This window comes from Festucalex cinctus, chromosome 7 (assembly GCF_051991245.1).
Source record: "Festucalex cinctus isolate MCC-2025b chromosome 7, RoL_Fcin_1.0, whole genome shotgun sequence".
NCBI classification, from domain to species: domain Eukaryota; kingdom Metazoa; phylum Chordata; class Actinopteri; order Syngnathiformes; family Syngnathidae; genus Festucalex; species Festucalex cinctus.
In genome coordinates this window covers 5,529,488-5,545,374 of record NC_135417.1, presented here as the reverse complement: position 1 = coordinate 5,545,374, position 15,887 = coordinate 5,529,488, and the positions used below count along the sequence as shown (strand labels likewise).

Here is a 15,887-nt window from a genome sequence, read left to right as displayed (position 1 = left end):
TATTGATACTTTTGGTGGTTGCAGTCCACATGTAATGGGACAGTTACGAAACTTATGGAATCAAACAGTACGGCCTTCCGTGTCAGGATTTTTATTTTTTTTAATCCAATTAAGTCAGATGTTTAGCCTTGGCAGTGGTCTTCCCTCTGCTGAGTGCAATTCTAGTTGTTTTATGAAGGAATTTCCCATTTTAATTTAAAGTCTTTAGCCATAAGGGGCAGTTTTTAAAAAAAAAATAGTGATTGTTTGAGCCTTTTGGGGATTAACTATAATAGAGATTGTCATTTGGAAGTCTCTCCGATCCAACATCAGTCATCTCTGACCTCCCGAATGTTCTTCTGGATGAAGAGACAAACTTTCCTCCAGACACGTTCCAATCCAACATCTTGTAGAATTTCCCCACCAGAAGACTTGAAGCTGTAATTGCTTCAAAGGGTCGACTGACTTTTACAACTACCTATTTTCTTAGACTTCTCACTTCCCTGACCACGTGTCCTGAGACTAGTCTGGCTGTCTAAAAGGTAGATGGGAAGAATGAAACCTATTGATTTCGGTGCCAACATTAACATATCCACACTTGCTTTAATCTGTTTGTGCAACACTCATGCAGTTTTTACAAAGGCTGTCACATGTGAATGCCTTTCTTTTTTCCTTTTTTTTTTTTCCCCAGCATGGCATAATGTTATTTCCTTCTTGGGCCATGCTCATTATTCAAGGTCTCACTGCAGACAGTGTTAGAAATTCAGTCTTGGTTCAGCATTTGTGAATTCTGCTATTCACAGATGTTTTTGTTATCCATTACGTCACCCATGGAAAACTCACTTTGTCATGATTTCCTGTAACGGGGTGACAATTAAAACAAACAAAAAATGGCCTGTAGAAAGCACTAGATATTGAAGAAGAGAAGACTCTTTTTATTTTGTGCCAAAATGCTGTCGACACTTATTATGACAATTATTGTACTGTATAAGTGAGACGACAAACGTGTTTTGGTTTGTCTGAAAACAACTGTATCTACTAGGGCTGGGAATCTTTGATTGTCTCACGATTCGATTCGATTACGATTTTTGGGTCTGCGATTCAATTCAGAATCGATTTTCGATTCTCGTTTCAAACGATTTTCGATTTGAAATTATTTGATTGACAAACGATTTCTGCTTCAATTTACAGATATGCACAAGATTGTCATGCTCTACTCCAGTCTGTTTTGCAAGACAAAATGACAAATAGAGACATTAAAATGTCTTTTTTTTTTTTTTTTTTTTTTTGGTTAAACGTTCATTAATTCTAAGTGCCTTTTTCCACAAAAACAGCATGTGGGCTACAAGTGCCTTTTCCCCTTCTTCTTCATTTCTAATTTAAATAAAATCGATTTTTGGATATTAATATCGATTCGATTCGATTAATAAGTAAGAATCCCAATTCTTTTATGAATTGATTTTTTGGCACACCCCTAGTATCTACACCTGCTGATTGTTAAATGATTGTAATTTGATACTATAAAACACGTTGCCCATTAAAGGTTGCAAAACCCATTTAAGCAACCCATGTAAGCAGTAGTGATGTAACGATATCCAAAGATCAGGATACGATATTATCACGATATGAAGGTCACGATACGATAATTATCACAATATTGTGATAAAAAAAAAAAAAAAGCTCATACTAAAAATAACACAATACTGTGATTTTGTACATAACAGCAATGCATATAACCCACCTACAATCTCTAATAACAATATTGAGGCACTTACTTCCTAATGGAAGCACACATTGATCGCTTCACAAGCAAATTAGGTTCCCCTTCATCTGACAATTAGCATAGATTTTAAACATAGAAGGCCAAAACATCCTGAATTAAAATTAAATTGCACTAATAAACTAGCCACAAGAGGGTGCTAGAACTGCACAAATGGAAATCAACATGACTTTTTTTTTAACAAATGTGTTCCTTTTAAATATTGTGAACATGACGACGACGATATAGTTGCAGTTTTAATATCACAATATTGCCCTTATAGTTACATCCCTAGTAAGCAGTTGAAGATGGTCGCCATGGCGTCGAAGGAAGCAAATGTGCAGCTGTCTCTCTGAACACTAAATGAGTTTGTGCCTCAAAAGTAAGAACACCGACATTGTGTCTCATTATGAAAAGTCAATTATGGTGATATAATTTCCTATTATTGTTTTGTCCCTATAAAAGATGTTCCCTGGAAGGGGACGAACACCCTGTCTATAAATGTTTATTACACAACTTCAGACCTGCCTGGAATTATGCATGAAATTAGACAAGCTCGAACACTAAAGTAGTTGAAAGAATAACGTAGCTATTTACACGCATTAAAGTCTTATGATGAGGCATTGATGTTGTTGATGGCTGGCTCGTCTCGTGAAAACTTTTAATGCTCTGTGACAGTTTCACGACATAATGAGGCAATTTTCCATCCCTGGGCTGCTCTTCTAACAACTCTAATATTGCTCTCGGGCCAATGGCCGCTGCGCCACTCGTTCCCCCCTTTTTTGAAAACTTATTTACTAGATATGTGCTGAAGGATATTGCGGGTGGCAGTGAATAAATACAGAGTTAAGGGAACTGCAGCCAAGCCATGAAAATTGAGTCCAAAAATCTACATGACCTTCTCAGAATACAATATTAGACAGAAGATGTGCCGAGAGCGGGCCATAGCTCAATATAACAGTAATGGCACTGCAAGCATCATCGAGGACACCCCTCGAAGTCACACACAGCCGTAAATCCCATTAAAGTCTGTATTTGAGATAACTGCGTGGCCTTGGATGTCACAGGGACAAAGCTTTAGTCCAACACAAGTTTTATTATAGGGAAAATAGTAGTTTACCATTATGTTCTTCCTTCCTTTTGCTTGCCCCGTTTTAATTTGTCCCAATGTAGCTTTGTCATGATCCTTCAGTGGCCAGCGACGGTGTCACCTCCAGCCTGTGACCAGGTCGTAGTGCAGCACAACCCTGTCTGAATTATGATGTGCTCAATCATTCCTAATCTTGTTACGGATGTTAGTTTGCCCTTGACAGCAGCATCAGTTGATGGAATGCAACTCTGATTTCTCTGCGCTTTGCTCAGTCATGCTATGAATGCCTATGTGTGGTCGTACGTATGCTAGGGCTCAATGGCGTATCGTCTTTTGATCAACATTACAATTCCAGACAAAACGATCACATGATCACCAAAGCTTTGGTATTTTTCTGCACGCCTGATTGTCCTAAGCCCAATTCACACTGGCTGCGGAACGGATGCGGTGCGTTTTCCGTACGGACGCCGCAAAGATAGAATTCAATTCTACGTGTCAATTCACACCAGCTGCGGTGCGGTGCGTCTGCGGTGCCAGCGTTCTGTCTTTTCCGAACGCCGCATACGGAATTTTATGAAGCTGAAGAAATGACACGAGCCGGACAGGAAGTCGGGTGTCTCGCATCAAGGTAAATCCGGTATATTTCAAAATACCATATTTCAAATATTTAAAAAAAAACGTTTGCGAACTCGTTTTTTTGGGGGGGAGGGAAGCTAGCTATCTACATAGCATGACATGAGTCAGACATTTTAGACAAAAAATGAGCTCCGAATAAATTAAACATGACAAAATAACACTATTCAAACACAAAACGTACTTACCCGTGGTAGAACAGCCATTGAAGTCCCAGAAATAATGTCCAAAAAGCATATCGATGTGACAACAGGCAAGTGTGGCTATTGTTTACAAACAAGGACTCTTTATACACGGTTGTTATCACGTGAACTCAACTCTCCAGCGTGAACCCCCAGGATCTTGTGGTCAGGCGGGCGCTACAATTCACACCGCGTCCTTTCCGCAGTCAGTGTGAATTGGGCTTTAGAATCTGTTGTATCAACTATTTTGCACGTAAACGCTGTCTCTCTCCTCTCCCACCAAGTTTACCAATCAGAAATGGCAGGCGACTTGTGACAGGTCATGCAAACCAATCAGCTCTGAGCTGCTGCTCGCGAACTGGGGCACTAATACGTGCCGCACATTGGGACAAGCTATGAGCTGCGCTTGCTAGCTAGCTCACATGGCTAAACGTTATCGTACCACGGTGCAGATCCTCTCATCTAATGCTGCATTCGAGGAAGGTTGGAAGTCGGATTTATCAGAGTTGGCTTTTCCGAGTTCCAACCTGAAAGCGTTCGAGGTGAACGTAAACAACCAAAATGACGGATAGTGATAAATTGTTTTTTATTTGTTTTGGCCTCAAAACACATTTTGACCTCCAGCAAACTTTTACTCCAATCATGTATTTCATTAGTATTCCATATGGTTCAGTAGTTCACCGTATAATTTCATGCAAGGAGATAGCGGCATACCGTCATGTACGTTGTGTTACTTTGAATATTTATGAATGAAGAAAGCTATCTGGTTTTATACTAGAGTAAATTGTGTTTTAGCGTTCACGGTATGTGTTCCCATAATGTCCGCCCTTGTCGAGTGAATTTTCCAAGTTCTCGTACACACTTCCTGTTTGGAAGTCGGGAAAATCCGACTTCCCACTTTCCTTGAATGCAGCATAAGTAACTACTTCTTGCCTCTGTGGCGACAACTAAGCTACACTTATGATGAGCAGCTTTATCACTCAAGGCGGCAGAGGAGTATCGAAGCATTGCAACAAAAAGTAAACGTCATAAAAATCAATTGAGAAATGAGCAAGTTTTGTCATGATGTTTTTTTCATGTCAGCCGATGTTTCATTTTTGGAGCATTATTTTTTTTTTCTATTTCTGCGCCACCAGTGTTCTGCAATCACGTTGTCCTTTGGCAGTAAAAGTCAGGCAAAATTTCCTTGGACATTGTGTTCTCATGTTTTAAATCCTCATTTCGCACCGTGAGTGAGGGAGTTTGCTAAAACAGCCTCCGTAGTCGAAAGGTTTTTCATCGGCTGTCTTCATGTAAGACCTTCAGAAATGTAGTGTATTCATACTTTGTCAAAAGCTGATAGATACGCATGCTGTTATTGTTGAGTTGTGGTACTTAAAAAAAAATTGCAGTCAGGACTAATGCTGAAAGAGGGGCTGGTTTAGTAAGAAAAATCAAAGGCATCACTTTAATTAGTCTTAATTAAACCCAAAGACCTTCTAACAAAAAATATTGGTAAATAAGTTGTACGGTAGTATTCATTCTTGTATGTATTTACATTTGTTTCTGAAGAGTTGAATTGAGACTAAAGAAAGAAGTGAAACAATTTGAATCCAACAAAAGCTGTCTTTCTCTTTTCCGCGTCACTTTGTTGCTCCTTCTGTATACAAACATAATCGGTTCCACAGTGAGACAAGACGTCGGATAATTGCCAAGTTACATGAACTAAAATTACACCTAATGGATTGTCAATACTGGATGAGTCACCGTTGGACTATCTCACACTGCATCATGATTATAGCACAAAATATACCCCAGGCTTCTTTAATTTGTCATAATGTATCATTCATGGACATTTCATACATCACACGCCGTCTTATAGGGAACCTCATTAAAATGTCGCATGACTCCACATTCACGTCGGATCTGTCAGTGGCTGGCTCACGCATGGTTTTATAGATAACCGCACAGGTCTTAATAACGTCTCTATACTATATATTATGAAAAAGTCCCATATAGGGTCCAACCACCAGTGAGGACATGCAGCTTTACCACTTCAGCCCTTGCTATGATTTTATGAGTCCCCGGTGAGCCTGCAGGATGCACGATAGGAGACAGGATTGTGAAAGATCTAATTAAACACAGCAATATGAGAGTGCAGTGATCCCCAGCCCTGGACAAGACACAAATCAGCGGCTGTTGACAGTGGGCTGCAGGGCAATTGGGCTTTGCAGTAAAATAAGTACTGTAGCCTCAAGATAACGACCAGCCCGACTTGTCTGCGGTCCCCTGGTTGAGTTTCTTTACAGTTTGGGGGTGGTGGGTTGTGAATCCCAATCGTGTTGCGCAAAACATTCAAGTAGATGTTTGTCTTGTGCACCTAAATGAATTATTAGTGTTTTTTGCCTAAAACACAAGTAAATCTGACAAGCATAATATTTAGTTTTTAACTCATTTGCTCCCAATAACGTGGAAATACGTTTTTTTAAAAGTCTTAAGTGTCCCAAAGACGTATTTATACGTTTTTTGTTTGTTTTTTATGCTAGAGCATATAGACGGCTTTGATTCAGCCTCTCAACTGCAAAGAACGGTTGCAGAAATGGTAGTTATTACACAAACGGCCAGCAGGTGGCAGCAGAACAAAGGAGATCAACCAGGGCCATGTAGAAAAAAAGCTCAATTAGTTACAATTGTAAATAGATTTGTGAAAACCGATTAAACTTAGCTCTCTTCTAATGCTAAACTGCTTCAAAACGGAAACAGATAGAAACATACTTTTTTCCCTGATGAAAGAAGAGACTTTAATCTTCCTTTTGGTAGGTTCCATGCTTTTATAGCAATTGAAGACAATTTTCTGTGGGCCTTGCAAAATCAGTCAAAATCCAGTCAAACAGCCGGGAGCGAACGGGACTGCTACTGTGAAAATGGCTGGGAGTGAATGAGTTAAATAGTAGAACATCTAATGTACAAATATACATATAATGTGATGATATCGTGATACTTTGAATCCCGATAGATTATCAATACGCCAACAACAAGTATCGATATTTGTAGTTAATACACAGCCACTATAACGGCTGCATTGTTCATTACTTATTGAGCAATTACTTGGCGGGCCGCTAGGGGGAGCACCTCATAAGAGTGGCGGGGAAATGGACGGAAGTCTTCAGGCGAAGAAGACTCATGAGTTTACTTTTACTTGTGTAAGTAATTTATCTATCCAGCAAGCAACTGACTGTTTTGCATACGGTTTCTATGAGAAATGTGTATTATAGCTTCAATTTTAACATTTATTTATTATATATTATTTATTTATATATTTTGTGTTTCGGCTTTTTGAAGCACGCAATTTTTGAGGAATATTAATATTGATTTAATTGGATTTAATACTTAAGGAAAAACAGCAGTTTATCTTTTGAGTAGTTTTATCGTAGATTATTGTGGATTTATTACCTGACCAATATATCGATAATTGCGGTATTGTCATATCGTGAAATAGTTCCCATCCCTAGTTGAAAGTGAAACATAAAAACAGCAAAAATATTTAATCAACCAGTAAAATTACCATTCTGGATTGTATATTCAACTACCAAACTTTTGGTTCTGTCATTTTTTGAGGCGAAAATGTGTCTTAGTTAGTTTTTCATCAGCATTCACTTGCTATTCCGTCTGAGTAGAAAATAACGGTCTTCGGGCCACCTGGCGCCAGCGCTTGGTCTCGGAGGACGTTGAGCGGCCGAGAACAGAGAGACCTCGGAGTACAATGACGACAGGCTTGATTATGCGAGTGCACAGGAAGGTCTCCAAGCATTGTTGTGCTAATCATGTTAACGGACAGAAACTGAAGGCAGGACAAATGCTAGGAAAGGGCAATGGGGGTTATGTTTTCCTGATTAGGCGACCGTTGGGCTTTCGCGTGTACTTTTTTTTTTTTTTAAACCATCAGACGTGTTCCTTCTACAGTTCACTCAAATGACTTTCTCAGCGAACAGCAACCATTATGTCTTTTTATTCAGCAGGGTACTTTTCCCCCGTTATCAAACGCCGACACGTACACGCGTGACTGTGATTTGATTGAGAACAACTTCCAGTTTTTTTTTTGTTTTTTTTTTTTGGTCATGTGGGTTTGAACAGCTAAAAATGGTTAAAAGCAGATTTAATCCTTTGTGATATGTGTGCCTTTAGTTCACAGAGTGTCTGCTTAACACAAATCTCTGCAGCATCGCGTACAAGCTCCCAGCAGTTATCTACAAATCAGTTTGAAAAGCTTTGGGTTTGGAGAGAGGAAAGACTCTGTGGCTTCATCTCATGTGGTGTGAGGCTTATTTGGATGATGTGAAAGCTAAGTCGCTAATGAGGTTCTCTATATTAAGTGTTTGAGGACACGTTAACATAACATAATAATTGTACCCATGAATATTTCAATCAAGGGCAGAAATTACGAGAAAGCGAGCACAAATTATTAATATGAGAGCATAAACTATTAAATGTTGCTTTGTGCTGTTTAATTTACACAGTTTGCAACATGTAGTATGAGACAGCTTAAGATTTGTATCCCCGACTATGCGTATATCTAGTAAAGAAAATATGTAAAGGGGAAGTCTAGTCAAAAATGTTTCTACAATATGTTATGTGCGTCACCTAGGGCTGTGCAATCAATTGAAATTCAATTGCAATTTCAGTTATTCAGTGTAATCGTAAAAAAACTTTATTAATACAAATTTTTGAGTTGTTTAAATGTATACACTTGCACCTTTTTTAAATGTTAAAATCACTATTTGAATACATTTTGTTTCATCCAAAAGGAACTTGCATAATTAGCGTTTCAAAGAATTTGATTTATTATTATTATTATTATTATTATTATTATTATCTTTTTTTCCTTTTTTTTTTGTACCAAGAAATAAATGATTGTCCTACTGCACAGTGCACATGCTGCACTCCAACTTCAAGTTTTTGCCAGCATAAATAAGTAAATAAATAAATAAATATTATTTATTATTATTTGAACTGTATTTGAGCCTAAGATTTAAGTTTTAAAAACTGTCCTCTGTAGTGGACACATAGCTTAAAAATAAAAACTTTTTTTTTTTTTTTTTCAAAAATATCTTTGGCAGTATTCCAGTTACTTCACAAAGATTGATATCAAAATAAACATGATTGGACAATATATGCTTCACAGTTAACTGATGCTTGCTCTGAGGGTATATGCTCCCTTATAAGTAGATATATATTTTTTTTTTTACCAAATGTTTTGGTTGAATTCTGAATCAACCTCAGGGATATTTGACTTCGGCGAATGACCTTTGTAGTTTTGCCTTATGGTCATAAAGGCATGAAAGTGTACAAAATTGTGTTCCCAGGCTGACATTTTCTTTTACTTCTCATTTTAGGATCGTATATGTTGGTCAACTCCTCCCAGCATGCAGCGGGCCATTGTGCTCAGCTGCTGCTGCAGAGTCTGAGCGAGAACGACACGCACTGTGTCCAGTTCAGCTACTTCCTGTACAGCCGCGATGGCCACAGTCCAGGGGCCCTGAAGGCGTACGTGCGAGTCAACGGCGGTCCGCTGGGCAACCCGGTGTGGAACACGTCCGGGTCTCACGGGAAGCAGTGGCATCAGATGGAGCTGGCTGTCAGCACCTTCTGGCCAAATGAATATCAGGTAAAGATGGCGGCGATGATGTTCTTTTGCTGTTTTTCCACCTCATTGATCGATTACTTCAGTTTACTTGTGCTATTTTGTCACATGCTCCAATTCATGTTTGAGGATCAGGTCAAGATTTGGTGTGAAGTGATTTTTTAATAGGGTGAATGCACAACAAACTCCCATATTTAGCAACGTCTTTTGTTTTACACAAAATGTCATCAAAACACTTTGTTCGTGTTCACGTATATCATATCATATTTGTATAACTAAATATTTAACTATTTTCTGAAGACATGAGCTAAAAAAAAACATTTTAGCTCATTTGCGTTAAAACCATTATGTCATCAACTAAGTAGTTAGTTAGTTAGTTCATAAGTTATGGAGCCACAACACTGACAGTAAGATTTGGTTTTGGAAAAAAAAAATTGTCATTGTGGAAAAAGCTGCATTGACATTTAAACCAGTATTGAAATATAAATACAGACATTAAAAAAATGCTATTTTCTTTAACCACATTTTTTTTGTACTATGATGTCTTTTACAATGCCAATCTGCAGATTTTTTTTACATTTCTCTTTTTTTTTCTCGAGTGTCACGGTTTTTCAGTTTCAATGCTCTGGTTTTCAGTTTCACTTCTCTTTTTTTCAGTTTCAACTTATTGGCAGTGTTTTAACGTGGAGGGGCGGGGTTGGGGGCGGGGCTTTGAAAAGCTGGAAGGCGTTCTAGTGGTCAAAGCCCCGCCCCCAACTCCGCCCCTCCACGTTAAAACACTGCCAATAAGGTTGCTATCAATTCTCTCATGACCACCCTTGCTCTATTCTTATATGGCCTAATCAGACCCGATAAAAGAGTTTTGGGTGGTTTTCTATCCAATAGGGGTAATTGTCAAAGACGAAGTACAAGTATAATCTGGTTTATAGTACAGTATATGCTTTCATGTGTTTGTACTTTACAGAAATAGTCACTTAAAAAACAGAAACTTCATCACTTTCCTATAAACACATAGCACATGAAAAAAGGCATTCCTCCAACAGTTATTTCAGTGGATTATTTATACTCATGTGTACCCAACTGTGGTTTTACCCTGTCAGGCCTAATTACAGCCAACAACAATAATGCACATCATGCTTTATAGCCTATTTACAGTATGGATTTATCGACTGGCATTGAACGCGCGTAACAGATTTTGCTGTTGGTTTGTCAGGTGCTTTTAAAGTATATCCATCCTTTTGATTCAATTAAATTTTTTTGCAAACTCAGTGGAACTGTCAAAAAGCAATTAAGTTGAGTAGTGTGCATTTTATCATGAACTGTCAGCAGCTGTAACTTAATTGAATTGTGTTCAACCCCCGCAAGATCTGCCCTCCACTTTGTAAATAGTAGTTCCATGGACAAACAGGGGCAGGATTTCGAGTGACTCTTTCCCATCCCGTAGCCTGACAATGAGGTAAAAGGTGGCGCTGATGGACAGGAACAAACACTCTGAACAACACTGTGGTTTCCTACACACGTCTACCAAGAAATTCAAAGTCGTTTTTAAACTTCAAGTCTTTGTTATGTGAAAAATGCTTCATTCAAAAGGACATAGTGCCTCAGCTGTAGACTCACAGTGTTATGAGATGTTTTTAAAGGCTTAGGCCATTTCTGAAAATATGCTAATTATGTTTCATGACGAATACCCAAACTACTGTTTGCAAATCAGACAAGCAATATATCAGGCCAATCAGACGCTATCGATGTTTGTGTTATGTTAGCCGCTGTGCCAGTATGAAAAAGGATCAGATCAATATTCATTCATTCTTCTATTATTTTTACAGCTTATCCCATTCAGAGGCAGAGAGAGCTGGAGCCTTTCCCGCCTGACATTAGAGAATGGACAAATTCTGATTCGGTCATAGGATCAGATCAATATTTCATTTCTGAAGTGTCATCAATCGGTCATATGCATTGTTAAATGTACATTATTCAGGGGGGTGGTACTTGGCTAAAAGGTGGACGGATCGTTTGCATTTTTCGGGGCTGACATTTTGAGACTGATAAAACATGCACATTCACTTCCACTGGGCCCGCATGATTTTGATCAGATTTGATCGTAGATTTCACGACTGTGATAGGTCAAAAACGGAACACAAATGCCGTGAGATGCATATCAATGTGGTTATGACAAAGAATGGGTATTTGACTACAAGACCATGATGACAAGGAAACTCAGAGTCAATAAATTATTAATTTCAGGGAGTTCTGTGAGTATGAAGGTGCTTGGTTTGCAAAACTGCTACACAGTGGCTCCACCAGACTTCCTGAGCTTCATAAACTGTCTAATAAGGTGTCAGCGAAATGGCTCTGCGTCTTATTTTAACAATACTAATTGTCCATACACCACTTCATTTATATTTTGATGGCATCAGCAGTGTGAATCACCCCATCGTTGCAATTCCTCTATTAAAGGGATTTCACCACGGTATTTTAAGCCCTTCTAACAGTTAAATATAGGCATATAATGATTAAATTTTACATTTGACACCATGGCGATGTAATTTTTTATGTAATATTAGGTGTTTTGCTGGTTACTTTTCTAATGTGGAAGTAAAACGCCGGGTTTAGTAAAACCCCGCCTCTTCCCGTGTGATTGCCACGCCCCTGGCGAGCCGACTGCAGTCTGCTGTTGGAGCTCTGCTTTTGAGCACTCCTCTGAATATGGCACGCAACTTGAAGCAAGCCAATTCTTCAATAAACATTTCAAACAAAACGTTTCTCTGCCGCAAGAAATCGGGGCGGAGAGGGAAGAAGAGAGTAAAGAAGGAAAAAAAACTGAGCTGGTCTTGAACCAGGGACCTGCTGCTTATAGAACATACTATTCGTTGAGTTAGGTTCAGCAGTACAGAAATTTTACTTGTAGTTTACACAAGTGTCATCCAGAACATTTGTGGGATTTTAAGACAGCCAATTGTCATTGCACTTTGGCATTGCAAATGTGAACGATAATTGATTGTTTTGAAATCAATCGGACTGAATGTTTACTGATAAAGGCTTTTGTCACTACCCCATGGTGGTCTCAGAGAAAATGGGCGTGCGTTTACCGTAGAGGAGGTACTGGGGTGGATCCGCACCTTATGACGTCGAACAGCTCATTTTCTCAGGTTGGGAGGGGCTGGTGCCTGGAAAGCAGAACAACCTAGAATTTCTCATAGAGGGGCGAATAGAGGAAAACAGCAGTTCAGTCATGTGTTTGGTGAGGAATTAGCATTTTAACATGACTAAAAATTCCAAAAAGTTGACTTTTCATGTTGCTTAATAGCTGTTGCTCTTACGTTGAAAATCTGACAGTGAGTGAGTTGAACAGTGTCGAGTGTCTTGTTGAAGATCGCTTCAGTGGATACAGAGCTGAGAGGCGATCACTCCTTTGCAAAATGTGATTGTATTTCCAACGTAGAGTATCAAATCAGCTCTGAATGCATTCGTAGTGCTGATGAAAGTTTGACTTTGTGTCATCAGTTGGTCTTCTCTTCTTGTTATTACCTCGTCACTTATACTATCCCACCTATGGCTTCTAGTGAGTCATAATTGTTCCATGGCTGCCAATTGAGAGGAGGATGATTAATATGAGGAGGAGTGTAAGTCTCTTAAGATTGGGCAAACACTCCAGTCTTTGAATAATGCAGCTCAATCGGTTTTAATGTGCACGCCATGAAATATTATTTATATTTTGTGCGCTAGTATCTAGTTTTCGAACGATTGAAGCTTGAAAACCTTCTTTTCTTCAGCAGTCCAAACTTTGTAAAAGGCCAGATGTTGTTGTCATCACACCTGTATCAGTGGGTTTGGCACCCTCACACTTCTCAAGCGCCGTGGAGGTTTTCACAATTTATTTCACATGCTCACGTTATTCTGCCATTACAAATCTCACGATGCTAAATATTGTGGTTGTAGTTTGAAGTGGTGGAGAACTTTACTGAAGGTTGTGATGGCTCCCTGTCGAGGTGCCCTTGGGCAAGGCACCATCCCCAGTCAAAATGACTTGGGCCAAAAACACAGCAGTTTTACACCACCAAAAAAAAACCGTTACATATTAAATCAATACCTGTCAGTCAAAACATGTAGTAACGCCGACTATAACCAATAACAGCTGGATTGCTTTAGGGCAGGGGCCATATAAGCCCCAAGTGAGCATTTGATCTGGACTTCCAGGCGAAGCTAAAATAAAATAAAACAAAACCCCAGAGCAAGTGTTATAAAAGCACCAAACCCTTTATTATGTCAATATTGTACAATGCATCATAGTTTTTCTAAAAATTTCAGTGTCCCCTGAAAGGATAAAACCTTACCAACACCGTTTTCACGACTTTTCATTAAACTGGCTCCATCGCACATTCACTGCAGCTTGCATAACTTTTTAAGTTCTTGCACCCTTCATTGCAATCATTTTGTATTTGTGACAGCAAGATCTATACCCTCGCATTAAACAAGCAAAGTACTCTTGTGAAGCAGAGGTGGAAAATGGGCACCTCTTATCATTGGCTGTAAAAATCACTCCTGGTAGTTTTCTATTCTTTTTTTAGGTTGTATAATGAGTTCCTGGATTGTTCCTATGGGTCAATGATGCACCTTCTCTTCATAGCCTTTTAAACTGCACAGAAAAAGAGCACTCACAGTGTTTATTGTGTATTCTATGACATACTAAAAACGTATTTCAGTCAGTGGTTATATCTTTAAAATGTCACTGTAATCACCACAATCGAAACGTACTTAAAATATCGTGCTATAATTGTTTGGGATGCACATTTGATTACATTTCCTTAACTGACTTTGGGGAAATGTATGCTCAATGAATTTATTCTCTAACAGGCTATTACTCGTTGATCATCAGTGATTACAGTGGTGCCTCGACTTATGAGTTTAATAAATTTTGTGACCATGCTTGTTACAATACTATACAGGTATTTTTTCACACAGGATAAAGAATATATATGCCTGTGAGTCTTGTTCAATACTTAAGCACAAGTTGTTAACTCATTCACTCCCAGTTATTTTCATTGAAGCAACCCCCTTCGCTCCCGGCTGTTTTACACGATTTTGACTGATTTTGCAAGGTCCACAGACTATTGTGTTATATTGCTATAAAGACATGGAACTGCCAAAAGAAAAGATTAGAGTCTCTTCTTTCATCAGGTGAAAAATGATATTTCTATCTGTTTGCATTTTGCAGCAATTAGCATTCGAGTATAGCTAAGTTTCATCATTATTTACAAATCTGTTTAAAACACTGGGGTGGAGGGTCTTTTTTACAATGTGGCCCTGGTTGATCTCTTGCACTCTGCTGCCACCTGCTGGCCGTTTTTGTAATAACTACCATTGTTGTACGTTTTCTCTTCTGTTCAGAGGCTGCATCAAAGCTGTCTTTATGCTATAGCATAAAAAAACGTAAAAACGTATAAATACGTCCTTGGGATCATGGTAATATTTAAAATAGAGTGTATTTATACGTTTTGGGGAGCAGATGAGTTAAAGGTTCATAACTACTGCATGTCAATGCTAGTTTTGTCAACACAACTATGGCGTTTTGCATTGTGTGTTAGCATTAAGATAGTAGACTTTGATTAGTTGACGTTAATGTGATTTGGTTAAATACACATTATCAAATTCTTCGTTTAAACTTGTTAAGCTAGCTGCTTCCATAGCTAGCGCTTGTAACGCAATTCGTAAAAAAAAAAAAAATCCGAGTTGTGGGTTCGTATCAAGGAAAAACTAAATTGTGGTAACACAATTTAATGGTTTTATATAATTGTTGGATGGAATCAAACAGCACCTCTATTGGTGGTTGGCAAGTAATTGACTTCATTTGACCATGATTGCTTATGCTCAAAGAGCTGATTAACCACCTATCAGTTCCGCACCACTATCATCTCAAAGTATTTGTAGTCTGGAGCTTTTCAAACGTCTTCCCCTTCTCACAATGTATTATTGATTTAATTGTATTATTCTGGGGAAATATAAAGATCACCTTGAAAAGTTTGGCCAGATGTTGTATACGGGATAGCATGCACCCTTTTCAACCACCAGGAGAATCTTCCTATCAAATATTTAAGATGTTATCCAGCCCTCCAACAAGTCTTCCAACCAGACTGGCTCCCCCCACGGTTAAAAGTTTCTCGCTTTCTATGATTTACAATGCGCAATTCTCTTCCCCCCCCCCTCACTCGTTGATAGTACTTCCATTTCAGAGCGCAATCATGTTTGTTCAGATAAAGGCATATAAAGGAAGGTTTCCGTCAGGAAAAATGTGTCACATCAGGAGAGTAGGTGCTGATGAACTGCAAGCGGGTTTTTGAAGCTGCTTGGTGTCTCCGGAGTTGCAACAAACTTTAGATGCCGGATCCTCCAAAGACGAGAATGCAATGTCAGCATGGAGGTGAATGAGTGATGTTTTGTTCTGAGGTAATGTTGAAAGAGAGAGCTTGAGATTGTCGGGCCATTTAGCGTGCCTGAAGGTGTCAAAATGACTTCTGTGAAATATGTGGAGTCTTTAACTGGCCACTTCCTTCATGCCTTTTACAGTAAAATAATTACCATGCTTTCGCTGACATACAGGGAGAGAAATTCATCGTGTGGCCACAA

General features: G+C 38.8%; 1 protein-coding gene across 4 annotated transcripts in view; it reads left to right on the top strand.

The window, feature by feature from the left end:
- The window catches only part of ptprub (protein tyrosine phosphatase receptor type Ub), a 225,356-nt gene that overhangs the window by 103,724 nt on the left and 105,745 nt on the right, over nt 1-15,887 (top strand). For all 4 annotated transcript variants that reach the window (XM_077526325.1, XM_077526328.1, XM_077526327.1 and 1 more), the window contains exon 3: nt 9,016-9,287. In XM_077526325.1, the coding sequence (XP_077382451.1) occupies nt 9,016-9,287 (272 nt within the window). The remainder of the gene's footprint in view (nt 1-9,015; nt 9,288-15,887) is intronic.